Consider the following 26,366-nt stretch of genomic DNA (forward strand, 5'->3'; position numbering starts at 1 on the left):
TACACCAATAATATCTCTTATAACATACACCCATACAAATATGTAAAACTACTTAATTACAGGTTTTTAAGTTCACTAAACAGTTCACAAAAGTTAGCTAGAATTCTCTGTAACCATGGCAACTGTTTGAATTTAGCAAGCTAGCTGTGTTAGCTAGACTACAGTAGGTAAAACTGGTTAAAGAAAACAACTGTTTTTTATTTCTTCAGTTGGGGATTTGATAAATAATGGTTAACTTCATTAGATACCTCAACATCTATGGAAGCTCTTGAATTTAACATCCTGGCCGTCTAAACTACCAGCTGGTTAGCTACCAAATGCTAGATACTCGAGGCCAATAAGGGTCAAATATATTGTATTGTTATACTTGCTTGTTTATTTGATAAATTATAAACTAATAAAAAATTCAAAGGTTATGGCAATCACAGTTACCATAGCAACTGCTTGAATTAAGCAAACTAGCCACATTGGTTGCCAGCTAACCTAGTTACCTAATAACTAAGTTATTAACTGACACGGTGGTCTGTCAAAGGGTCAAATACAAAAATAAAAGGTTTGTGGTGGAGGCGCACATCCAGCAGACTAATAAAGCAGGTGCTGGACCAAACAACAAATTAAAAGATTTTTTTTCAAATACACTGTTTAAAAATGTGAATCTAAACAAATGTTGGATGGATACAGTTAAAAGAGAAACATTTTCATATAGGCCTGTCATGGCTTTGAATAAACACTGAGATATAATCTTTTCTGCTTTCTTCCTGATAACAGCTGGTGTTAACATCAAAAATGGTACGAAAATCTACAAACAACCAGCTGCAACATGTGAACCACAACTCCAACATGCAACGACCATCCCAATCCCCAAAACCATGACCGCAGCCCCCTTCTTGACGGTACACTAATGTCATTGTGATCTATTTTGGATGCATTTTTATACACTTGTACTATTCTCTGTGATCAGTTACCAGGTTATAAAAGATATAGTCAAAGGCAAGATGCTGCAAGGTCAGTTTAGCTTCTACAATCTAAGTAACCCAATTTTTAGTAATAATAGTGAAATACTGGAATACAATGCAATGCAATACAAAGTACAGTAATATCAAGAAGCCAGATGAGTGTTTGATGATGTGACCTCTGTCTGTCCCTCAGCACACAGCGCTAACACCAGCTCAGAAGGAGTATCTGTACACCATCGCAGCCTCCCACAGTAACAAACATGTGCGTAACCTCATCACCCAACACTACATGAATGTGCTGCACAGGTGTATACGAGCAGGTGAGGAAAAAAACAACTTCAAATAAATAACCAATTGCTTTCAGTTTGAGTCTTAACCCCTCCTGTTGTCCTCGAGTCAAGGAAGGAAGGGAGGGAGGGAGGGAGGGAGGGAGGAAGGAAGAAGGAAGGGAAGGAGGGAGGAAGAAAGGGAGGGAGGGAGGGAGGAAGGGAGGGAGGAAAGGAGGGAGGAAGAAAGTAAGGGAGGAATGAAGAAGGAAGGGGAGGGAGGAAGGAAGGAAGGAAGGGAGGGAGGCAGGAAGGAATAAGGAAGGAAGGAGGGAGGGAGGCAGGAAGGAGGGAAGGAAGGAAGGAAGGAAGGAAGGAAGGAAGGAAGGAAGGAAGGGAGGGAGGCAGGAAGGAAGAAGGAAGGAGGGAAGGAAGGAAAGAAGGAAAGGAAAGGAGGGAAGTAGGAAGGAAGGAAGGGAGGAAAGGGGGAAGGAAGGTAGGAGGGAGGGAGGAAGGACAGACAGAAGGAAGGGAGGAAAGGAGGAACAGTCAATACAGACGGGGTCAATTTGACTCGGGAGGACGACATGAAGGTTAAACCGGAGCTCAACTAATAATATACATTAAAGTCTGATCATAGGTGTTGGGGAGAACGTCTGCATATGTGACAGAAGCCCTTAAAGCTTTGAAAAGACCTTTGTAGCTTCTCCTCATCTCTGCAGGAGGCTTTAACAATGGATTGACATATCTATGTGTTCGTTTTGGAGGGGGGGGTTGTGTTGTGAAAAAGGAGCATTTTGATATATGTATGTATGTATGCATTTTTAATTTTAACTCTATTTCGGCTGTGTTTGCAGGCAACAACCACGAGAGGGACGATAACCTTGTTGGGACTTCTGTAACCTCACCAGCAAATGATCCAAGTGAAAAATATAAATCAGATGTTCCCTCCAGGGCCAAACAGAAGGGGAAATTAAACACTGGTGCAAGAAATCCAGGAAAATCCCCTCTCCCCAAAATCCCAACCAGACAAGCCAGGTGGGACAATCAATCTTAACAAATATACACACAAAAACATGTTTTCATGGAGATTATGCTTTCATTTGTGGTGGTGTTTAGCTCAGTGGGTAGAGCACCCACCCCATGTGTTGAGGCTACAGTCCGCGCTGCAGGCGACCCCGGTTCAAATCCCACACCGAGCAGTCCTATCATGTGTGTCATACCTCCCTCTCTGCCTCCAGTTTCCTGTCTCTCTACTAAAGACCTGTACATTAAAGGCAAAAAGCCCCAAAAATATACTTAAAAAAAACAAACTTGTGTTTATGTTGTCCAATGGCTGAAGGCAAGGCAGCATACAAATATAAATAAATAACCAGATTATAATAAAAATCAAACAAAGCATAGAGAGCATAAAATATGAAAGTGCAGAGAGGCTGAAGAGAAATGTTATACTATTAAAAGAAGTAGTAGAACAGGGGTGTCAAACATGCGGCCCATGGGCCAGAACCGGCCCGCCAAGGGGTCCAAACCGGCCCACTTTCCTTCCTTCCTTCCTTCTGCCCTTCCTCCCTTTCTTTCTTTCTTTTTTCCTTCTTTCCTTCCATCTTTCCTTCCTGTCTTCTTTTCCTTCCTTCCTTCCTTTCTCCCACCATTTCTTCCTTCCTTCCATCTGTCTTTCCTTCCTCCCTTTCTTTCTTTTTTCCTTCCTTCCTTCCTCCCACCCTTCCTTCCTCCCTGTCTTTCTTTTTTCCTTCCTTCCTTCCTGTCTTTCCTCTTTCCTTCCATCTTTTTAATGATCCGGCCCACATGAGATCAAATTGGACTGTATGTGGCCCTTGAATGAAAATGAGTTTGACACCTCTGTAGTAGAACATTTAACTTTCTATTAATTACAATCATTTTTCATTATATAGACATTTTGATCATGTGTAGTAAGCCCTGTCTTTCTTTTATTAGCATTGCAGGCTTTGAAAATATCTCTGCACCAAATATTTAAAAAAATTAATAAACATACAACAACACAGCTGTCATTGAGCAGAAAAAGTCATAATTTCTTATAGTGAATTTCCCAATTTAAGCAAAATTAGGGTCATTAAAAAAAACACTGCCTCAAACCTCCACCGACCTAAATGATACTTTAGTTGATTCATCATTTTCATTTTGGTTTCCAGGAACCAGGATGGAGCTGGAGAAAGAGGAGAGGGAGGAAGAGGAGGAGGAAGATAGTGGTCTGGATGAGTTTTACTACTCTCTCTTCGGGAGAATCGGATGACGACACCTGAAAAGTGAATAGTGGGTTTTATTGTAAAGGCTGTGAGTCACGGCTCGGTTTGCAAATGATGCATGCCTGATTATTAATAGAAGACACATATTTTACATTGGTGACCCCAAGTGGCAGCAAGAGGAATCGCTTTATAAAAACATTTGATTTCCTGGAAGTCACATGATTACTGGTTGGACTGGAGGAGAGGCACTGGGATGACAGCTCAATTTCTAAACTTGGTGTGGTCATGTGATCGGCTCTTTGCTGTGGCCATGACCACATACACATTTATAAATAGCTTCAGGGCCAACAGATGCAGATGATAAAAAGTAGAGTGCATTGTATTTCTTTGAAAATATAACTGAATATTTTAATTTCTCAGTGCCTTACACTTCTGTTTTTGTGGACACGGGTAAATCCGAGCCCTATATGATTAATTATTTAAACCACTAAGTGTGTAATAAGAACACTTCAGGTCACATTTCTGTCTTTGCAGTGTCAGCTGTAGAGTTAAGGTTCAAGCATTTAGCAGTCATTTATGACCCAGGGAAGAGATCACTGAGGGGTTGCATATGTCAACTTGTAAATATCAAAGTCTGCACACATGCTTCATCAATTATCAAGATAAAGAAGGCCCGGCTAATGAACTTGATATGAAGCACCTATATCAGCTTTAACTTTATTTTAAAATACAAATGTTGCTCCTGAAAGTAAAGTTTTCTTCTTTAAGTGTCTGCAGTTTTGTGATTGTTTTTGTAGTTGCTGACTATACACAGATCAATGGTGTTAGACTTCACTGTATAATTATGGTCATCCATGTTTGTTATTGTGAAAATGTTATATTACATTACTGTAGTTTTGAATTATTTGTGTAAACTGGTAAACTTGTTGGTAGTGACATACTTTTATGGCCATAGACAAGGTTTTAAAACTACTGAGGTCATTATAATCTGAACTCTCGCATACAAAAACATACAATGCACTACATGTATTTACTTATTTTCTTTTTATTGTAATACACTAAACCAATTGTTTCCAATGTTTTGTCTTGTATAAAGCAGTGTGTAGTCAGGCTCACATTTCAGATGTCTATGAGTTGTTAACCACTTAAAACACGCTGTTCCGTCTACGGGACGGGACGGATGTTAGGAGGTAGCCACAAGTTCTTCTGGATGTTTTAAACACCAACCCTTAAACATATATATTCATGCCGTACATTGTTGGAAAGCTTAGATTGTCCTGATTCATTCAAGACCACTCACGACTTATATGGTTGCTCACAGCCGTAATAGTATTAGCGGTTAGCTTGGCTAGCCCCTGAGCTAAAGTAAGAAAAGCTATAATGCCTACATACCTTCAAAGTCTTCCCTTTATCCACAACGATCATCTTATGACTCAGGACTTTCTGTACAGCTCGCCAAGTATCCATTCTTGTGAAATATGGAATCCGTTTCCATAAAACCGGAATACTTTCCTCAATATGTCCATGTATTTAGTCCAACACGTAACGTAATAACACAAATAACAAACCGTATACGGTCCGTTTACGTCATTTCCTGACCTGCGCGTCCATCTCAGAGTACACGTGACTAGATGTTTACGACCGTGAGCCTCTTCTGCTTCTGACGACACCACACACAAGCCAATCGGTGTTTAGGATTAGGCAGTACATGTCTCCAAAGCCAATGAGGACATGTGACCGACAACAATGACGACATGGCTTTGATTGACTGCTGTTCTAGCCTATGGAAATATTCGGTGAAATGAAGTTGATAACCTTTTAGCCAATAGTCAGAGGTTTCCAACGGTGTATGACACTAAGCTATTAAGTTTGGCTGTCCATAAACAAACTCCAAGCGTAACCGGCGTGCGCCCTTTTTTGTAAAAGAGTTGAACCATATATCATTGCGCACTCGGCATTTTGGTACACGGTTGGTTCTTCTTCGACTTGACATATGACTTATAGCAAAATAAACAGATAGATAGATAGATATGGCCAAACAAAAAAATATGGTTATATGTAATGATAATAATAATAATATGGTGTCAGCTTTCATTAGAGACCAAGATTTTGATTGTAGGCAAAGGGGATGTGAAGTTATAGGTGTTTGATTGCGGTTATAAAATAATATAAAAATAATTCTGAAAATTCTAATTTTACTTGTAATACTTAAAGTAAATTTAGCAGATTATACTTCTGTACTTTTACTGAAGGAGGATTTTAAATGCAGGATTTTTACTTGAAACTTCTGATATTGCTGCTTTTACCCAAATAAAGAATCTGAGCGCTTCCTTTATTGATGATTATATGAATATATTGTGCTGCTACATCATCAAATAAACACTGCTATTATAATTGAAGACAGAATAACTGATGGAGTGAAATTAGATCTTTATTGTGGGAAGGAAATGAATGAAAGAAGGCCGACTACAAGAAGCTAAAGGCCTGTTGGTTACATGTACAGGACATGACGAGGGTGAACATTTTAAAAAAGAAGAGAAAAAAAAAAAGGAACAGAAAATGGCACCAAATATTTCTTTTGATAACAAATACATGTGACATTATTGCATTCTCTACAGTTACCAAATGACAGCCTGGATACAAGCAAATGCTGATGACATATAAACAATATAATACATAGATCTTTTAGAGTTAAGTTACTGAACAGTTTGTTACAGCATCGACATTGTGGTGACTGTGAGGGGGACGCTGCTGCTGCCCCCTGGTGGTGGAAAATAGGAATGAAACGTTACACTGACCGCCCCCCCTCTCTGCTTCTCCTCAACTCACAAAAAAACTCTCTTTAAGATTTCTTGTACTCGATTCTCTCCACCTTCACGTCGTCTCCGATCAGCTGATAAACGTACGTCACCACCGTAGATGCCTGGATGTCCATTAATACAAAAGAGGGGATGATGTTGCTGAAAGGAGAGAGGACAGATGCGTTTTAGGTCTTTGCTGCTTGTAATTACAGTCGGTCTGGTTCTAGCGTTACACACGAGTCGTACAGTTTGTTACACTGGAGAAGAGCATCAGCTGCTGGGAAAGAAATACAACAGCAGTTTCACTTCCTGTTCCTGTTCTGTAGATTAGCAAATGTAATGCGGACTATAGCTGCAACTATTACTTAAGAATAATGTCCAAATTTTCTGATTCCACCTTTTCAAATGTGTATATTTTCTGTTTTCTTTACGCTTTCTTTAGTCTATGACAGAAAAGTAAGTATCTTTGGGATGTGGACAATGATCTACATTTTAGTTTTTACGACATTTACACTACATTTTAAAGACCAATGACTAGTGAATTCATTGATAATATAGATGGAAAAACAGATGGATCGATAATGCAAATAATTGTTAGTTGCAGCTCTACACATTAATATATTAAAGGGATCTTAAATAAAGTTTAATAGTCATATCAGGTTCATTAGCATGGCCTTGTTTTTCTGGATAAATAATGAAATTTGAGATTATTTTGCTAATTAATCGATTAGGTTTTTGATGAAGAGAAACAAAAAATGGTGAAAAATGTCAATAATGGCGCTTTTCCACTACATAGTTCCAGCACTACTCGACTTGGTTCCAGGAACGACCTTTTCCATTACAAAAAGGTACCTACTCAACGTGGGCGGGGTCGTCATAGCAACACTCCGCGATACTGCCGTGACTTCGTTTTATACGCGACACAAACACATAAACAATGGAGGACATGGAGGCAGTGGTGTACTTGCTGCTGTATGAAGCTTTCTGTCACACAAAAGCAAGAACATGGAGCCGTATGGCTGTAACGCTGTTGCCGGTATTTAAAAATGCCGGGTTTGATTCTTGTGTGGGACGGCTCATGACTCTTCCAGCGAGAACTCTTCTGACCAATCAGTGGCCGGCAATCTGACGTCACATTTTAGTATCGGCTCGGCTCGCTTGGAACCTCAGCAGAGCAGGTACTAAAAAAGTACCAGGTACCAGGTACTATCCCTAGTGGAAACGCAAAAAAAAACGAGTCGAGTGGAGTCTGCTGGAACTGTGTAGTGGAAAAGCGCCATTACTGTTGCCAAAACTTACGATGACGTCCTCAAATGTCTTTTTTCTCGTCCACAACCCAAAGATCTTTCGTTTATTATGATAAAACAAAGAAAACACATTTGTGGACTAGGGAATCTGATGCCAGAAAGACTGTAAATGTGGCAGATATGCACTTAATTTGACCACATTTCCAGTTTTGTTGGTTGTAGCAGCACCAGCAGGGCTTCATTAGTGTAACTGACTGTCATACCTTTCCAGTGCGCTGTAGGCTCCTGTGGCTGAACCTGGGTTGATGTAGAACTTGTTCTCGTTTTCAAACGCCTCGAACTTGTGCGTGTGCCCGGAGATGAGGATGTCGACGTCCAGCTGCCTCTGGAGCAGCGCCAGGCTGGCCATGTCGCCCCAGGGGATCACCTGGTGGCCGTGAATGAGGCCGATCTTAAACTGGCCCACTGTCACCACCTTCTGCTCCGGGTAGTTCAGGTTCTGGGGAGGGGACAAGAGGGCAACAAGGTGTACTGTTAAGGCCCATTCATGCTCAACGTTAAATATGGATCTGGACCAAATGGAGCAGTACCACCGGAAACCATGGGGGGGGGGCAGTGTTGCTGTCACTACTCGATACGTAGCTCTAGTGACACACGAAGAAGAAATAACAATGGAGAAACTTTTTAACGAAAGGTTGTGCGAGTTGGTTAGAAACTTTAACCCTCCTGTTGTCCTTGAGTCAAGGAAGGAAGGATGGAAGGGAGGAAAGGAGGAAGGAAGGAAGGAAGGTAGGAAAGGGGGAAAGGAAAGAAGGAAGGAAGGAGGAAGGAAGGATGGAAGGGAGGAAGGAAGAAGGAAGGAAAGGAAGGAAGAAAGGAAGGAAGGAAGGAGGGAGGAAGGGACGGAGGAAAGAAGGAAGGGAGGAAGGTAGAGGGGAGGAAAGGAGAGAAGGAGTGAGGAAGCACAGACGGAAGGAAGGAAGGAACAAAAGATGGAACAGTCAAAACAGACGGGGTCAATTTGACCCGGGAGGACGACAGGAGGGTTAAACATATCGTTTTTATCTTTTATGCAAGAGGAACATTATCAATATCTCCTCCACAGTTTGCTTTTGAGTTTGTTGTTGTCATAAACGTTTGACTCTGCGCTGCCCCCTGGTGGATGTATCGGTTAACATCCATGCCAACGTAAAGGACGCATGGAAGTATGTGAGCAGTGACGGTTACACGTATACAATTTTCATACGTCCGTTGAGCATAAATGGGCCTTTACTTTCATTTGACGGTGCTGTTTTTTTTTTTTGTAATAACACTCTTTGCTCTCAGTAATACACCACTGGAAACTGCCACGTGAGCTTCAACCAGATACAGTAAACATGAGATCAGGGAGGAGGGAGCAATTACCACTTCATTACCTTGCAATTAGTCTTTAGCATTGGCAAGAGGTCCATTTCCTCCTACAATGCAATTAAATACTCAGCTACATAAATTATGGCTCCTTCGTCTGAACCTCAGATCGGAAATTCTGTCAAATAAAATTCTGCTTTTCCAACTTGTGTCACGTCTTTTACAATTTCATAGACTGATTTAGAAAATAAGCTGCTGAAATACCAATTTTGCAGCCGGTCCAGTTCATATGATTACATAGTTTTTACTCTAAGGCAGAGGTGTCAAACTCATTTTCATTCAAGGGCCACATACTGCCCAATTTAATCTCACGTGGGCCAGATCATTACAAGGAAGGAAGGAAGGAGGGAAGGGAGGGAGGGAGGCAGGAAGGAAGGAAGGACAGATGCAAGGAAGGGAGGAAGGAAGGAAGGAAGGAAGGAAGGAAGAAAAAGAAGACATTAAAGAAGGAAGGAAGGAAGAAAAAGAAGACATTAAAGAAGGAAGGAAGGAAGAAAAAGAAGACATGAAAGAAGGAAGTAAGGACAGATGGAAAGAAAGAAGGAAGGAAGAAAAAAAAGACAGGAAGGAAGGAAGGAAGGAAGGAAAAGAAGACAGAAAGGAAGGAAGGAAGGAAGAAAGGAAGGAAGGAAAAGAAGACAGAAAGGAAGGAAGGAAGGGAAGATGGAAGGAAAGGAGGAATAAGGAAAGTGGGCCGGATTGGACCCCTCAGCGGGCCGGATCTGGCCCACGGGGCGCATGTTTGACATCCCTGCTCTAAGGCGTACAGTTTCTTTTGACCCTTCGCCCTGATTAAAGAAGCAGGGTTTCTTCTTGTACTGTGAAATGTAATGAATGTTATCTGGTCTTTAGATTATTAGATTATTTCAACGTTGTCTCCAAACACACACACACACACACACACACACACACACACACACACACACACACACACACACACACACACACACACACACACACACACACACACACACACACACACACACACACACACACACACACACACACAGACCTCGTCGAAGTCTCCTCGGACTATGTGGACGTCTCCAGCGAGGGTTTTCAGGTAGTCATAGCTCTCCTTGGTGCAGAGGTTGCCCGTGCAGAGAATGTGTTGGATCTTCCCCGGTACCAACAGCTTCTTGAACTTGGCTGGCAGGGTGTTGCACCGATGGGGGATGTGCAGGTCACCTAACACCAGGACCAACTGAAGAGCATCACACAGACACACACGCACACAGGTTAGACACCCAACCGACGAGCCCTGAGAGAGTTCAGACTGCACGTTGGGAGCGTCTGAACACTGAAAATAAAAAAGGAAGTGGGCCGAGGATAGAGCCCTGTGGGACGCCACGGGTTGTTTCTGCAGCAGAGAATGATGCCAGTACCACCAGAACCACTGTACTCTGAAGTTAGTTATGTTTAAATTGTTTGAATATTGTCTCAAACTATCAAAATAATTGATTAGTTATTTGAACCCAAACAACAAACCTAGTCCAGATTAATTCAGTACAGTGGATAAATGTAATAACAGGCTCATAAAAAAGGTTTCTTGAAGCTCAAACTAGTAAATAAGCAATACTTAAGTTTTATAAAGTACAAAGCTGTGTTTATTAAGTGTCTGAATTCAAACTGGGTCGTACATGTCACTGAATAAATCATTAATGTTCGTCTTTAACGGGAGCACAGCTGAATATCAGACACTCAATAAAAAGATGTAGGACATTTTAAGAGAGAGAGAGAGATATAATTATGTTTTCACACAAACACAAGGAGTCAATAAGAAACAAAACACCAACAAACCTGATTCATATTAAACATGAAACCCATAAAATAACCAGATCACTCCACTGACGAGCAGACACCAACATTTCAAGGTCCTCCAAGATACATCAGGAACTATGACTGACGGATAAATGTGTGCTCTTACAGGAGTAATATCTTTGTTTTAGTGATTCAATTTAAGAGCTGTAATGATCAATCAATGAATGTGTTGACAGAAAATTAACTGCTAACAACAAATTAAACATTTTGAGTCATTTTTTGAGGGAAAAAAAGCCCAAATTCTCCTGATCCAGCTTCTTAAATGTGAATATTTTGGGGTTTCTTTAGTCGTCTGTGACAGTAAACTGAATATATTTGGGTTGTGAAGTTTTTCAGGATAAAAGAAAATATTTTAGGTTGTATGTTGGACGTTGGGGAAACACTCACTGACATTTTTTCACAATGAAACTAATCATTAGTTGCAGCCCTACTAAATTTAAAGTTACTGCATCAAAGATTTTGTCCTTATATTTCTTGGTCTTGATTATCACCTTAAAATGTGTCACTAATAAGGATCCTCCAAAACACTAGAGAGTAGTCTTTTACTTTAAAAAACTAAACTCGACCCCTACCTGAGTCACAGATATCTAAACAAGCTCAAACTTTTTTGGCTTGTTTTGTGTCGATTATTAACTAGTGAGTTTTTCTTGTAGGGTAAAAGCAAAGTGAATGTGTAATTGAAGCATCATAGGCTGCCAGCTGCAGGCCGCTTCACTGCTGTCGCTGAATGAGCAGCAGCTAGTCGTGCTGTGAGAAGTAGAAAAACAGCAGATCTCTCCGATCCCCATGTTAGTGTTCCAGGCAGAAGAGCGAGCAGAAAAAAACACAGGGACCCGACGCAGAGCGAGGACACTTACCCGGTGACCAGCCTGGTTGATTGGAGACGGGCAGGGAGGGGGTGGTGGGAGGGGTGTAGCGGGTGAGAGAGGGAGGAAGGCAGGATGTGCGTGGAGAGAATGACACAAGGCATGATCAAAGATTGGAGGGGGAAAATATATAAAAAGAAGAGACAAAAAAAAAAACAGGTGGGACAAGAAGGAAAAACTGAAATTAGAAATTAAAAAGTGAATGGATTAAGTCGACAGATATTAATCATTCCAAAACAAATTAGAAAAGTTAAACGACAATGTGGTTGAATCGCTGGTTAATGGCTGATGGTGGTTAGTGATTACATTAACAGAAATATAGATTATATTTGTCTTACTGTGTGATCAAAACAATGTGGTGAAGCACAGCGGGGGACAAGTATTCAGATCCTTTACTTCAGTAAAAGTAATACAGTAAATATTAGCAGTTTGATGTAGTTAGAGTATTACAGTAAAAGTACTGCAGTATTATGAGTGATGTAGTATGCAGTATTACAGTAAAAGTAGTGATATATTATTATATATGACATCATTAGATTATTAATAGTGAAGCATCAGTGTTAGAGCAGCATGTTACTGTTGTAGCTGCTGGAGGTGGAGCTACTTTATACTACTTTATATACAGTTAGCTAGTTTATACTACTTTATATACAGTTAGCTAGTTTATACTACTTTATATACAGTTAGCTAGTTTATACTACTTTATATACAGTTAGCTAGTTTATACTACTTTATATACAGTTAGCTAGTTTATACTACTTTATATACAGTTAGCTAGTTTATACTACTTTATATACAGTTAGCTAGTTTACACTACTTTATATATAGTTAGCTAGTTTATACTACTTTATATACAGTTAGCTAGTTTATACTACTTTATATATAGTTAGCTAGTTTATACTACTTTATATACAGTTAGCTAGTTTATACTACTTTATATACAGTTAGCTAGTTTATACTACTTTATATACAGTTAGCTAGTTTACACTACTTTATATACGGTTAGCTAGTTTACATTACTTTATACAGTTAGCTAGTTTATACTACTTTATATACAGTTAGCTAGTTTATACTACTTTATATAAAGTTAGCTAGTTTACACTACTTTATATACAGTTAGCTAGTTTATACTACTTTATATACAGTTAGCTAGTTTATACTACTTTATATACAGTTAGCTAGTTTATACTACTTTATATTCAGTTAGCTAGGTTATACTACTTTATATACAGTTAGCTAGTTTATACTACTTTATATACAGTTAGCTAGTTTACACTACTTTATATATAGTTAGCTAGTTAATACTACTTTATATACAGTTAGCAAGTTTATACTACTTTACATATAGTTAGCTAGTTTACACTACTTTATATACAGTTAGCTAGTTTATACTACTTTATATACAGTTAGCTAGTTTAGTCCAGTGGTTCCCAACCTAGGGGTGGGGCCCCTCCAAAGGGTCAGCAGATAAATGTGAGGGCTGGTGAGATGATTAATGGGAGAGGAAAGAAGAAAAAATAAAGTTCTGACACACAAATGTGTTTTCAGTTTTTAGACTTTTTCTCTAATCTTTGATTTTTGCTGAAATATTGAATCATTTAAACATTTATTGAAATGAAAGTATGTGATAAGTTTAGAGGAAATAATCACTATTTGGTGGAGCTGTTAACTCATAGACGTCTGAAATGTGAGCTGACTAAAAGTAACTAAAGCTGTCACATAAAGGTAGTGAAGTAGAAAGTACAACATTTCCCTCTGAAATGTAGTGGAGGGGAAGTATGACGTAGCATTAAATGAAAACACTCAGTACCTCAAAAGTACTGATCTTGAGTAAATACACTTAAAATTCACTTTAACTTGTTGTCTTTACAAATACTTCCTGCACACTTTGTGAAAATGTGTTTATATAAGACAATGAGAGGATGAGTGAATGACTGAGTGAGTGAATGCATGAATGTATAGCATGTAATTTGCAGTCATTACTAGCTGATTACACACAGAGATGGTTAACAGTTGCAGATATCAGGTGAGTGACTGTGTGATAAAGGTAGCTGTTAGCCTGTTAGCACGGCGAGCTAACGGGGGTAAAAAAAAAAGTGACAAAACGTCGCGTTATCAATCAAACAGACACAAAGAATAATTAATGGACATATAAAAGGCCACCGTGCACATGATCAAAGGGACTTTAAGGGGTTGTTGCAGCTTGTCGCTTTGATATTTGGGGGACTAAAGTGCTCAGCTGTCATGTGATCAATTGATCCATCTCGGAATGAAGCTTCACTACGACAAAAAAAACACCAAAACTGCGACTTTTCAGACGAGCTGCAGCCAAAATGTCAGTTTCTTTAATCGAGAGCAAGTCTAAGGAAACATCTTGGTCGAGACTCCGCCTGTAAATGTCGGGAAATTGAGGGTTTTTCGCCATTTCATACTCACCATCTTCTATTTTGCTGTTTCTGCGAGTCAAGTTGAGGAAGCGCCTACGCACGTACGGCGTCAGGCTGTCAGCCAATCAAAGAGGAGAATGTCAGAGGCTGCGTCAAGCTCGATATAATGCTTCCGGTTATCCTTTCAAAATAAAAATAAAAGGTTGAATGAACACATCTAAAGAAATTGGGAGTAAAAAAATCGCATTAACAATAATCTGGGTTGAATGATAGATTTACATGTCTGACATTTTATGATTTATGGGCTTCACAAAAAGGCTACATACAAATTTGGTATTCTATATCTCAAAGGAAGGCTGTGGTTGAAATTATCTAAATTCATTTACTAGATGTATATGTGTACTTTACTTGAGTGCCACTTTTTCATACTTCCACTCTACTGCATTTATTTGACAGCTTTAGCTACTTTTCAGATGAAGATTTGACACAATAAATAATATAAAAAGCTTTTTAAAATACAACACAATGTTAAAGATGAAACCAGTAAAGCAGTGTGTAGTTGGGCTCACATGTCAGATGTCTATAAGTTCTCCACCAAATAGTGATTTTTCCCTTTAGAAATATTGATATTAAAGAATTAAAAACAGCAATATATGTATTCAGAAAAAATTAGGAAAAGAACCTCCTCAGCAAAATCTTAAAGGTCTGACTTTAGCCTATTACATTTCCAAAGCAACCTTCTCAACCCTGGATATGACCAACTCAGGCTGCTTCACATCAGCTTTTAAATGACTATGTGGGGGACACCTTATACGATAAGATAAGATAAGATAAGATAAGATGAGATAAAACTTTATTGATCCCACAGTGGGGAAAATTCATTGCTACAGCAGCTCAAATAGATAGTGATATGAGAAAAAACAAATGTATACAACAATAAAATCAAAAACTAATAAAAGGACCTTAAAGTGCAATTATAGCAGTCTGACTGCAGTGGGAATGAAGGACCTGCAGAAACGCTCCTTCTTACACTTGGGGTGTATGAGTCTGTCGCTGAAGGAGCTGCTTAAGGCCCTCACAGTCTAATGCAGAGGGTGGGAGGTGTTAGTCTCCTCTCTCCCTGCACCTCCATGAAGTAAAAAACAAAAGTCAAAAAGTCAAAAAAAAAGCTGTAAAAACTGTGAACTCGTCCTTTAAAGTATAAACTTGCGCAAACAGGAACCACATTAAAAAAAAAATACAGGTAGAGAATGTTTTACTTTGAAATGAATGCCACACCGGAAGTCCTCCCCTCTCCTTCCGCTCGTTAACTTCACATCCGTCAGTAAAAGCGACGCGAGGAGCCGTTTATCACGCAGAACATTCGAGAGGTAAGCAGTGAGATAAACTCTCCTCTTTTTTACATTTCAGCTTTTATTTCACCCTGACGTGGATTTTAACATCGTTTTCACAGCTTTAACAAAGAGAAAAAAACTATGGCTTAAACGTTTAAATATATATGTACAACCTTAATCACATTATCGTCGTGGTTAGCTTGGCTTCTCGCGTTAGCTATCTTTGGGATCTGGCTATTTCCTGGAGGTTAATGTTACATATACTGTGTTTATTTTCAACATAGGTTATTTATTTAACATTTATACACATTATTAACTCTTTTCAGCTTTGTGGTGAATCTAAGATGCTTAGTAATAGCTGTAAATATGATTGTGTGTTCATTTAATAAGGAAGGGTTTAGCTTTGAAACACGTGTAACAACCTGATATGTCTTTATTTAGTCGAAGCCAACTTAGTATGAGTCATTTTCATCATTATTATTATTTTTTTATTGTTATTAAAGGAAGGTTGGAGAACTATCAGGGGGACGTGTCTATTATCTGACAGCTGGTGTTGTTAGATAGGGTGAAATGGAATGGAAACTACTACTGACACATACACAGTGACACACAGACACACGTAGTATACCATACATACAGACACTATAACACACACACACACACACCTGATGATGATGATGATGTTTTGTATGGATATGAACAATACTTTCCTCTCCCCTCTCTCTCTTTCTCTCTACACACCCCTCCTCTCCTCTCCCCTCTCTCTCTCTCTCTCTCTACACCCCCGTCCTCTCCTCCTCTCTCTCTTCCTCTCTTTCCTAGGTCCCCCAAACCCCACGGACGTCTCTCTCTCTCTCTTCTTCTTCTCTCACTTATTCTCTATGAGAGCTTGGCACCTGCACCACCATTTACCGTCTGCAAGTTTCAGGGTGTTAAACTGTGCTTCAGAGGACTAAAAAAAAAAAAAAAGACCCCCACCCCCCCTCCTCCATATATTACAGCTTACAGAGGACCCCCCCTCCCCTCCCTTTTTGCTGCAGCCACTACTTCTTCTTCTTCTACTACTACAACACCAGCAGCAGCCATCGACCACCGTTCACTGCGGCTCTTGGACGATCAGCGTTGTGTTTATGTCTTTGTTTTGCGAAAACGGTAAGTCCAACGCACGATTAAGTGTACGTTTTTGCACGTTTTGCTCCTTAAAATAGACGTGTCGGCGTTGCTATGCAGGTAAGAGAGCGATTATTGTGTAATATGACATGTTTTTCCTGCGCCACTGTGCTAAAATGGCGTCTCCCAGTCCCGTCACTCGTGTGCAGCAGTGACTGTATGACGCACTCTGCACCAAGCGGCCAGCTAAGCTAACTACCCCCATTTCTCTCTCCTCCCTCCTCCTCCTCCTCCTGCTCCTCAACACATATACACTGAAATAGCTTCGACCTCTGCCCCCCTCCTCCCCCCTCTCGCCCCCCTCCTCCCCCCTGAAGCACCTCCAGGACAGGACACTACTTTCTTTTCCATAGACTTTGCATCACACTGGCTTTAGTTAGTTTCATGTTGAATCAGCCTGCATGACTGAGGAGAAGAGAGAGAGAGAGAGAGGGGAGGGGGAGAGAGGGAAAAAAAGCTGCATAGCTGGTGTTTAAAGCGTCAGCAGGGGGAGAGAGATGTTTGGCAGCTGCTAGGCCTCCTGTTTGTGACCTGTTAAACAAGAGCAGGCCTTATGTGACCAAAAAAAAAAAAGAAGAGAGGCCCTAGTGTAAAACAAAAGGCTTTCACTAAACCATTTATGTACGTATAATAATATGGCTGCAAAAAGCTGAGGTAAGCATCCAGTTTGTTTGTTTGTTTTTATGTGGCTGGACCCTTCCCTCCCCTCCCCTCGTGAATTAAAAGGTAGAGTTCACAATTTGTCACAATGCTGTCTTTAAATAACAAGTCAGGTGCTCCATATGGATATTTGAAACATGTTTTTCATGCTGTAATCATTCCTCCTGTTCATACTGACTGTTAAAATATCCTTTTATAATATATTTATTATGTTATTTGTGACTTTGAGCTGGAATCCATGGTTGTCCAGTGTAAATTAAATGTATTTTTAAAAGTTGATCTGAAGCTAATATGAAGCTTCAGCTGTCCAAATGGTTTTTATATTCTAATATTAGTGTTTTTAGTGCCAGATTCTCTCTTTTTGTTACTATACTTCAACCACAGCTCAACAGGGAAACACAAAAAGAGGGAATTTGATGCTGAAATAGACTGTAAATGTGTCAGATATCACTTGATATGACTCACTCAGACTGCTGGAGCTAAATATAAGCTTTAACATCTACTTTTAAATGCATTTCAGCACTAAATGACTGCAGTGTTTCCCTGTTGAGCTAAGTATAGTAACAATAAGAGGGATTCTGGCACTAAAAAGACTCATGTTGAAACATATCTACTTGATTTGACTCATTTTGGACAACTGAAGCTTCAAATTAGCTTCAGATAAATGAATAAATACATGTTTGCACAGAAGGAGGACTGTGGATTTTGTCCCTTTCACTTTAATTGTAAGTGCATTATGAAGGGATCTTCTAATATAAGCTTCACATCAACATTTAAAGGTGAAATAACCTCTTTCACTGTTCATATGGACACCTGACTGCTTGTTATAACAGGTTAAAAAAGTTATGAACTTGTCCTTTTAATCTTTCTTGCTTGCTCATTCTTGAATAACAGGCATATTTTTCTGGATTTGAATTTGTCAGCAGTTATTTTCTGAGCGCAGAGACTTCGACCTTTATTATCGATTCATGTTTGTAATCCATCTGACAATGAAGGAATTTATGCTGACATTTTAATTGAGGGACTCTGCAGTGTGCCCCCAGCTGTCTCCCGAGTCTCTCCCTCTCCCTCTCTCTCTCTCTCGCTGGATCCTCCATGCTGGCACCGCTTCTGTTTCATTTGGCACACCTGTGTTATAACTTCAGCTCAGTTTGGCTGCGAGGTGGCTCAACGATCAACTTTGGCCACTTTGTTTTTGTTCTCGTTGATTTATTAGCTTAACAAATAAAATATTAAATAGCAAAAAAAAACATCAATACAATTAGGGCTGTGACTATATCTGTTTTCAAGTAACTTTTGCCTTTTATAAACTGTCAGATAACAGTGAAAGATGTTCCCTAGTTATCAGAGAAATTGTCAAACAGTCAAACCAAATATTTACTTTAATAGTGATAAAGACAACCAGCAAGTTCTTACATTTGGAGCCAGAATAGAAACTTAAACTAATGCTGAAAAATGAAATGTGATACTTTATTAATGAGGTTGAAGAGGGGGATGGTGGTGGTGGTGGTGTACTGGAGTGCATTATATTAAAGAGGTGGATCAAATATTAACATTTTTCAACATAATGCGCTCTAGTACATCACACACTACAACCTCAAAGTAGAACAGCTACTTTTCTGAGACTGTAGAAGAGTCTTAAAGTAGGTTTTAAGACAGAGTTGTTGTATTAGGTTGCACAGCTGTTCCTAATAAAGTGATCACAAGTTTCTTCTGAATACTGTCACAGACTCAAAAACTAAATACCGACACATGGTTCTGGAAAGTCGCACAGAAAAAATGAATACCTTTTTTTTAATAATACATATCTATATTAAATATTCAGTCCAGTAGGTGTGCTACCGGTAAATGTGCCTCATTAAATATTGATTAATTTCTTTTCTCCTCTCCTGTTTCAGAGCTGTTGCGCAGCCGTTGGAACCTGTGTGGTGGAAATCTAGCCTTCAAGCAAGGAGCTTGCGGCCACAGCGGCACAACGTTTTTCATGTCAGAGACCGAGCACGCTTGCAGTCGTTTATGTCATCCCCTCTTTTCCAGACAGAAGATCCCGAAAAATCCCCAACCAAGATCCTTTTATCTTACTGATAGTGCTAACATCCAGCTAAAATGTCTGTCAACGTCAACCGCAGCGTGTCAGACCAGTTCTATCGCTACAAGATGCCCCGTCTGATTGCCAAGGTAACGGCTCACTGTCACCGGGGGTTAAACATGTTCAAGTAACACTAAATATTAAATGATTACAGTTTTGGGATAGAGGGTCGGTTTCATTAAATTGGGATTTAGTGAGATATAATTTAGTTGGAAGTTTTATAGAAGGAACATTTTGGGGTTTCGTGTTGATTTCTCTGTATCGTCTTTTTGTCTTTTCTCTCCCGTCCAGGTTGAAGGCAAAGGGAATGGAATCAAGACGGTCATTGTCAACATGGTTGATGTTGCAAAGGCATTGAACAGGCCTCCAACATGTAAGTAATACCACATGTAGGGTCATCCTCTATTTCTCTCATCTAGGCATGGGGCCGGTATGAGATCCTGGTGGTATGATAACCATAAGAAAAAATATCACGGTTTCACGGTATGGTAGTATTGTGATTACAGCTCTAAAATGTTCCTAAAAGGAAGAAAAATAAAGACAGACATGTTCATTTAACCTGAATCTGTAATGTCAGTGTGAGGGGTCGTGATACTCTACGCTGCAGCTGCACCACCTGAGGGATTTCTGAACAGCACTTTCTGTCTTTGACCAGACTACAAACGGCTCATACCTTAGAGTTAGGAACGGTATGACAGAAAATTTGTGGATTCGGTTATTGTGGCTTTTTCAAAATCGCGGTATACCTTGAACACGGTTATCAGCCCTTGCCTAGTCTCATCCCACCACCTGTCTTAAATCAACAGGTCAGGTATCTATGTGAACAGTGTAATCATTCCTCCTGTTCATACTGACTATTAAAAGCTCTCCTTCAAATGTGCTTTCAATGTAAAGTGAAGGAGAACAAAATTTAAAAGTAGATGTTAAAGTTTATATTGAGCTTCAGCAGTGTGAGTTAGTCATATCAAGTGATATCTGACACATTTACAGTCTTTTTTAAGCATCAAATTCCCTCTTAGTGTTTCCCTGTTGAGCTGTGGTGGAAGTATAGTAACAAAAAAAGAGACTTTAACACTAAAAACACTGTAACGATGAATCATAGAAGATGAAGATTTGACTCATTTGGACGCCTGAAGCTTCATATTAGCTTCAAATCAACTTTTAAATACATTTTTACACTGAAGGAGGACTTTTATTGGGTTTTGTCCTCCATCACTTAAATTGTGAGTGCACTATGAAGGGATCTTTTAATGGCCAGTATGAACAGGAGGAATGATTATAGCTAGAAAAACATGTTTTAATGTTCATTTAGGCTCCTGACTGCCCCTTTTTAAGCAGAGTAAAGTCTTATTGAGATCAACAGAACCTTTTAACTTGTCCGATGTTTACTCCCTCCTTATCACTTCACTCTGAACGTACTGCTCAACCAAACTGTGTAAAGAGATTAAAGTAAAATGACTTCAGCCTGACGGACGTATCAACAGGCAAAGCAACCACAGAACTGCATAATATTAAACCAGCAGGTGGAAATGTCATTTGGATTATTTTGCTCCTTTTTAATTTCTCATCTGTGTTTGAGGCAACATGTTGGTGTGAAGAAGTGTAAAAGTAGTTTAGTGAAGTTCAGATTATCCAAAATGAATAAATCCCTGACACATAGAAAAGGATTATCTGTAGTATAAACTGTCTAATAGAAATTAAATAAAAAATTGCCTTGATGATGATGTGTTTTATTCTCTCTCTCCCTCTCTCCCTCTCCCTCTGCAGTCCCGACCAAGTTTTTTGGTTGTGAACTCGGCGCTCAGACCCAGTTTGATTCCAAAAACGACCGTTACATCGTCAACGGATCCCACGAGGCGAACAAGTTGCAGGACATGCTTGATGGGTTCATCAGAAAATTTGTGCTGTGTCCCGAGTGTGACAACCCTGAAACTGATCTGGTAAATATTTCACAGAGTCAGAAACGATGACGACTGACACATCTAGAGTTCTGTTAGGAAATATTGGAGACCTACTTTGTCCCAATGACTTGAATAGAGTGTGTGCTTCTTGTCATTTACTATAATTTCACTATAGTGTGTCTTATATTTAAAGATTAGGGTTCAGCTTTAGAGTGTAGCTTCATAAAAAATGGGAATAAAGACCAAAAAAAAGTTGCTGTTTTCCCAGATTATTTTAAATTTAAGTCATTTGACCCTACTTTTAAAAATGGAGAAGTTAGGCTGAGTCACCAAGTGGAAAATACTTTGAATAGTGAAGCAAATTTCCTCGTACTGGTTTATTTTTATAGTGAAGCTGCTTAAAATGTTGAGATAACATTTTATTTGTCTTTCCCACAGAATGTCAACCCCAAGAAACAAACCATCGGCACCGCCTGTAAGGCCTGTGGATACCGCGGCATGCTTGACACCAGACACAAACTCTGCACGTTCATCCTCAAAAACCCACCAGGTGACTTTCTTCTTCTACTAATTAAAATCTGGCATCAAAAATAAACAATAATTGATGGTTCAGTCCTCTTCTAAAAATGACAATTATAAAAAATAAAAGAGAGAGACATTTTATGACTAATAATAAATCTGCTACTCCTTTTTTATATAACAGAGATTGAACCTGGATCCGCATCTGCAAAGAAAGAGAAGGAGAAGAAGAACCGTAAGAAGGACAAGGAGAACGGCTCTGGCAGCGGAGAGGCAGGGAATCAAGACAACTTTGACGCTCCTCAAGCCGTGGTGCGTTACTGTCAGGTTTCCTCCACCTACGCCTCCTCCTACTCCTACTCCTAATCTTTGACCAGGCAGGGATCGGTGCTGAGCTGGGCAGCTAGATAAAAAAACAAAACAACCTCATTTATGACTTGATCTGCACTTCGACTACTTTGAGAGTCAAATAGCGACATGAGCAGCTGTGAGAGTTTCTAACGTCCAGTTTAAAATATAATAATAATAATGCTGCATCACTTTTATTTATTATTTTATTTATTTTTTTCTTTAATTTTGTTTACACAGGCTTTATAAAGTGCAGATTGTGAAACCGTTTATAGGTTGACATAGTTGCTCAGACACTGTGGTTGCCAGGTTCAGTGACCCAGTGAACCAAGTGCTAATCTTTACTTAAGCAATAAGCACACACTGAGTCTACATTCACTGCACAGTCCAGTTTTTTTTAATCTTTGCTGAGGTTAAACATAATTAACTTTTATACGCAAGGCTTCTTAGTTAAAGCACTAAAACAAGACTTTAGATATTATTTTTGTACCATTTAACCCTTTTTACATACTGTTCATATTCTATATCCTTGCACTATGTTCAAAATTGACTCGGTCTAACTCCTTCATACTAAATTTTGAAGCACAGGTCAATTTAGAAAGCATCAGTAGCTGAAATGGACGATTAAACCTTGATTTAAAGTTTCAGGGAGCAGAGAGAGTGTATTTTTGTAGGTTTTGCACCACTCATTTTGGCAGAAAAAACAATTACTATAACACAATATCATGTCCTGTTTTACCTAACTCATGGAAATCTAACGTAGCACAGTGTTTCCCACAGAGTTTTAAGAGACTTTGGTGGTTGGACCTCAGTCTGACCCTCTAGGGAGGTCCGTGGGGCATATTTTTAATCCAAATGCATCATTCTGGTGCACACTGAGACTCTGAGAAATGTAGTGCTTTAGTAATTTAACTGCTGGTGGTGAATGGTGATGACACAGCATCAGTTCATTAATGTTTAGAACATGCCATTAAAAAAAAAAAAGACTGTCCATATTTCAGCTCTGAAACGACGGGCCAAGTAGCTCTGGTGACGGAGAGATGCTTCTGTTGAATGTTTTTGAGAGTGTACAGACATGTTCACTATGAAACTATGGCTGGCCGTCACAGTCTGTACAGTTTAATGGGAGTTGTCCTCGAGTCAAGGAAGGAAGGGAGGAAGAAGGACAGAGAAGGAGGGAAGAAAGGGGATGGAGGAAGTACAGGCGGAAGGAAGGGAGGACAGAAAGAGAGAAGGAGGAAGGAAAGAGGGAACAGTCAAAACAAAAAGGGTCAATTTGACCCGTGAGGACGACATGAATGTGAAATGTATTTTATTGAAACTGAAAATGAATTTTAATGGGTTTATTGTTGAACCATTAGAGCCATCAGTCTTCACTTCTACATCATAAAAAGAAGAAATCCTCATAACTACTATCTTATTATAACTATTAACTATTCATTTATCTTATTAGAACTATTAATATTCATTTAACAATATTTAATAGTTTTATTTGCCCCCAGAACAATAGTTTGTATGTCATTTGTGCGTTTTGGACCACTTTAGAAAAAGTCATCAAATGATGTAAGGGTTAATTTCTGAGATGTTTAGTGTATCGTCATGACGACGCCTTGTTTTTCTCAGGCTTCATGCTTCCTTAGCAGCAGTATTATTTTTTTAAAGGTGCTGGCACTGGTTGTGTTTAGTTGGGCGAGCTGCAGCGTGGTGGGAAACGCTCCCAAACAAAAATTGAAATGTGTTTGTGGGAAGAGACTGAAACACCGGCTTCTCTGGACGAACCTCACTGCCTTGTTTTTTGTTTTTGTTTTTTTTTTTTTCTTTGAAAGCCTGCTCCACATTTTAGGGTTGGCTATCGGCTCGTTGGCTCGCCCTCCAGCGCTGGAGGAATGGCATTTTATGGGATTTTTCACTAAACACTGCGGTCCAGCTTTGAAACAGCCATTTGTAATTTTTTTTTGGTATCATTTATATCATGTGAATATAGTCGGCTCAAAGGATGGCACTCACTCTTAGGACACAAACTATTTTAAAATATAGTTTTTAGTTTAACATCTGCTTCAAGAGGTCATTCAAATTTCCCCCGAAGCGTTAAAACAAAACAGTTTCTGTCGGCTTGAATAAAAGATGCACCTCCTCTGAAGTGCTGACAGTTAGTTTCACATAAAATATCCTTCCTCACTCCTTTTTGTGTTTTCCTGTCTGCTCTAACCTTCAGTAAAAACTCCAAACAGCTAAAACACTTTATTTCATGTGACGTTTGTCCTCTGTGTGTGTTCTGTCGTCAGGACGGAGATGACGACGATGAGGACTGGGCGGAGGAGACTACAGAGGAGGCACAGAGGCGACGAATGGAGGAGATCAGTGACCACGCTAAGAACCTCACGCTCAGCGAGGACCTGGAGAAACCCCTGGAGGAGAGGGTCAACCTGTTCTACAATTTTGTGAAAGTGAGGACGCCCCGATATTAAGCTGCAGTTAGTCACATTAGTCAGCTAGAACCAACTCATGGTTTACTTCTGTTATAGTTATACTGATCCTACATTCTCTTACTTGAAAATATGAAGTAGCAATATTTAACCCTCCTGTTGTCCTCGAGTCAAGGAAAGAAGCGAGGAAGAAGGAGGGAGGGAGGAAGGAAAGGAGAGAGGAAGTAGGAAGGGAAGGATGAAGGAAAGGGAAGGAGGAAGGAAGGAACGGGGGAAGGAAGGGAGGGAGGAGGAGGAGGAGGAGGAAGGAAAGTGGGGAAGGAAGGGAAAGAGGAAGGAAAGTGAGAAGGAAGGAAGGGAGGGAGGAGGAGGAGGAAGGAAAGTGGGGAAGGAAGGGAAAGAGGAAGGAAAGTGGGGAGGGAGGAGGAGGAAGGAAGGAAAGGGAGGAGGGAATGAGGAAGGAACGGGGGAAGGGAGGGAGGGAGGAGGAGGAGGAAGGAAGGAAAGGGAGGGAAAGAGGAAGGAAAGTGGGAAGGGAGGGAGGAGGAGGAGGAGGGAAGGAGGAAGGAAGGGAGGGAGGAGGAGGAAGGAAAGTGGGGAAGGAAGGGAAAGAGGAAGGAAAGTAGGGAGGAAGGAGGGAAGGAACAGTCAAAACAGACAGGGTCAATTTGACCCGGGAGGATGACAGGAAGGTTAAAACAGGAAACAGCTTTTATTTAAACCACTATTAACTCAGTGTACACAGGAATGAAAAGGAACATAATAAAGAAGTCTTTGCTCCTCCTCCTCTTAACTTCTCCTCTTTTCTATCTCCAGCATAAGAAGGAGAGTGGAACCATCGACGCGGCTGATAAGGAGATCTTGGCGGAGGCGGAGCGACTGGATGTGAAGGCTATGGGCCCCCTCATCCTCAGCGAGCTGCTCTTCAACGAAAACATCCGCGACCAGATCAAGAAGTACAAACGGCACTTCCTGCGAGTGAGTCAACCTCAAATCAGCTCTTTTACTTACCCTCCGATTTTTACACCAGATTTTTCTCTTCAGGACTTTAAGAATTCTTCTCACACTTGTCGTCTGCTTTCCTTCCCTTTTTCTTTTTCTCCTCAGTTCTGCTTCAACAACAAGAAAGCCCAGAAGTATCTGCTGGGAGGCGTTGAGTGTTTGGTGAAGCTGTACCAGGTCCAGCTGCTGGCGCGTGTTCCCATCATCCTCAAAGACCTTTACGACGCAGATCTGCTGGAGGAAGACGTCATATTCGCCTGGGCAGAGAAGGTGGGACTTTCAGCCAAATGTCAAATACTGATCTAGTTTGAGCTGAATTTGTAACTCTCTGCAGCAGACTGTAGAAATGATTTAACTATAAATATATCAGGGGTTGTTGATGATTACTTGAGGATAAATGACTCTGAAAAGCTCAACATGTATATCAGCCAGTGTACAGTAATATGATGATATCGCCAAATATTGATTCTGGCTTGGAAAAATAAATGTTATAAATCCTTCAAATAAACCTTTTGAACACATTAGAGCACAAATATATATTTAATTCATTCTGCCTTGAGATTTTTTATAGATTACATTTTATATAAATTGCCTCTGAAGCACTGTATTTTGTCATTTCTGCTCTAATTGACATATTGAAACCTCTAATTTAACTCCAATATCACAGAGAAAACCACTTTAATCACCTGATCTGATGATGATGATGATGATGATGATGATGATGATGATAATAATAATCATAATCATCAGAGCTGTAACCCGTCTCTCTCTCTCTCTTTTTTCTCCGTCAGGTTTCTAAGAAGTACGTCTCTAAGGAGCTCGCCAAAGAGATCCACGCCAAGGCTGCTCCTTTTGTCAAATGGCTGAAGGAGGCAGAGGAGGAGAGCGAGGGCAGCGACGAGGAAGAGGAGGAGGAGGATGAGAACGTGGAGGTAACGGAG

General features: G+C 39.9%; 2 protein-coding genes across 3 annotated transcripts in view; one reads left to right on the plus strand and one right to left on the minus strand.

The window, feature by feature from the left end:
* Positions 1 to 5,860: 5,860 nt before the first annotated feature.
* On the minus strand, positions 5,861 to 14,151 carry vps29 (VPS29 retromer complex component). Of its 2 annotated transcripts, XM_053336071.1 has the most exons (5): positions 14,026 to 14,057; positions 11,581 to 11,592; positions 9,915 to 10,106; positions 7,759 to 7,994; positions 5,861 to 6,407 (listed from the first exon to the last, which is right to left on the minus strand). In XM_053336071.1, the coding sequence occupies exons 1-5, from the start codon at positions 14,026 to 14,028 to the stop codon at positions 6,290 to 6,292; spliced, it is 561 nt and encodes a 186-aa protein (XP_053192046.1). In that variant the 5' UTR covers positions 14,029 to 14,057; the 3' UTR covers positions 5,861 to 6,289. The 2 variants fall into 2 exon arrangements, with proteins under 2 accessions (XP_053192046.1, XP_053192047.1); XM_053336072.1 differs by lacking the exon at positions 11,581 to 11,592 and having other exon boundaries at positions 14,026 to 14,151.
* A 1,980-nt stretch (positions 14,152 to 16,131) lies between these two features.
* eif5 (eukaryotic translation initiation factor 5) overlaps positions 16,132 to 26,366 on the plus strand; it is a 13,504-nt gene continuing 3,269 nt past the window's right edge. The window contains exons 1-10 of the mRNA XM_053336054.1: positions 16,132 to 16,462; positions 19,039 to 19,318; positions 19,521 to 19,602; positions 20,997 to 21,169; positions 21,569 to 21,680; positions 21,834 to 21,961; positions 24,283 to 24,444; positions 25,240 to 25,401; positions 25,531 to 25,695; positions 26,217 to 26,357. Coding sequence (XP_053192029.1) covers positions 19,247 to 19,318; positions 19,521 to 19,602; positions 20,997 to 21,169; positions 21,569 to 21,680; positions 21,834 to 21,961; positions 24,283 to 24,444; positions 25,240 to 25,401; positions 25,531 to 25,695; positions 26,217 to 26,357 — 1,197 coding nt within the window. The 5' untranslated portion in view covers positions 16,132 to 16,462; positions 19,039 to 19,246. The remainder of the gene's footprint in view (positions 16,463 to 19,038; positions 19,319 to 19,520; positions 19,603 to 20,996; positions 21,170 to 21,568; positions 21,681 to 21,833; positions 21,962 to 24,282; positions 24,445 to 25,239; positions 25,402 to 25,530; positions 25,696 to 26,216; positions 26,358 to 26,366) is intronic.

Source organism: Scomber japonicus, chromosome 16 (genome assembly GCF_027409825.1).
Source record: "Scomber japonicus isolate fScoJap1 chromosome 16, fScoJap1.pri, whole genome shotgun sequence".
Lineage (NCBI taxonomy): Eukaryota > Metazoa > Chordata > Actinopteri > Scombriformes > Scombridae > Scomber > Scomber japonicus.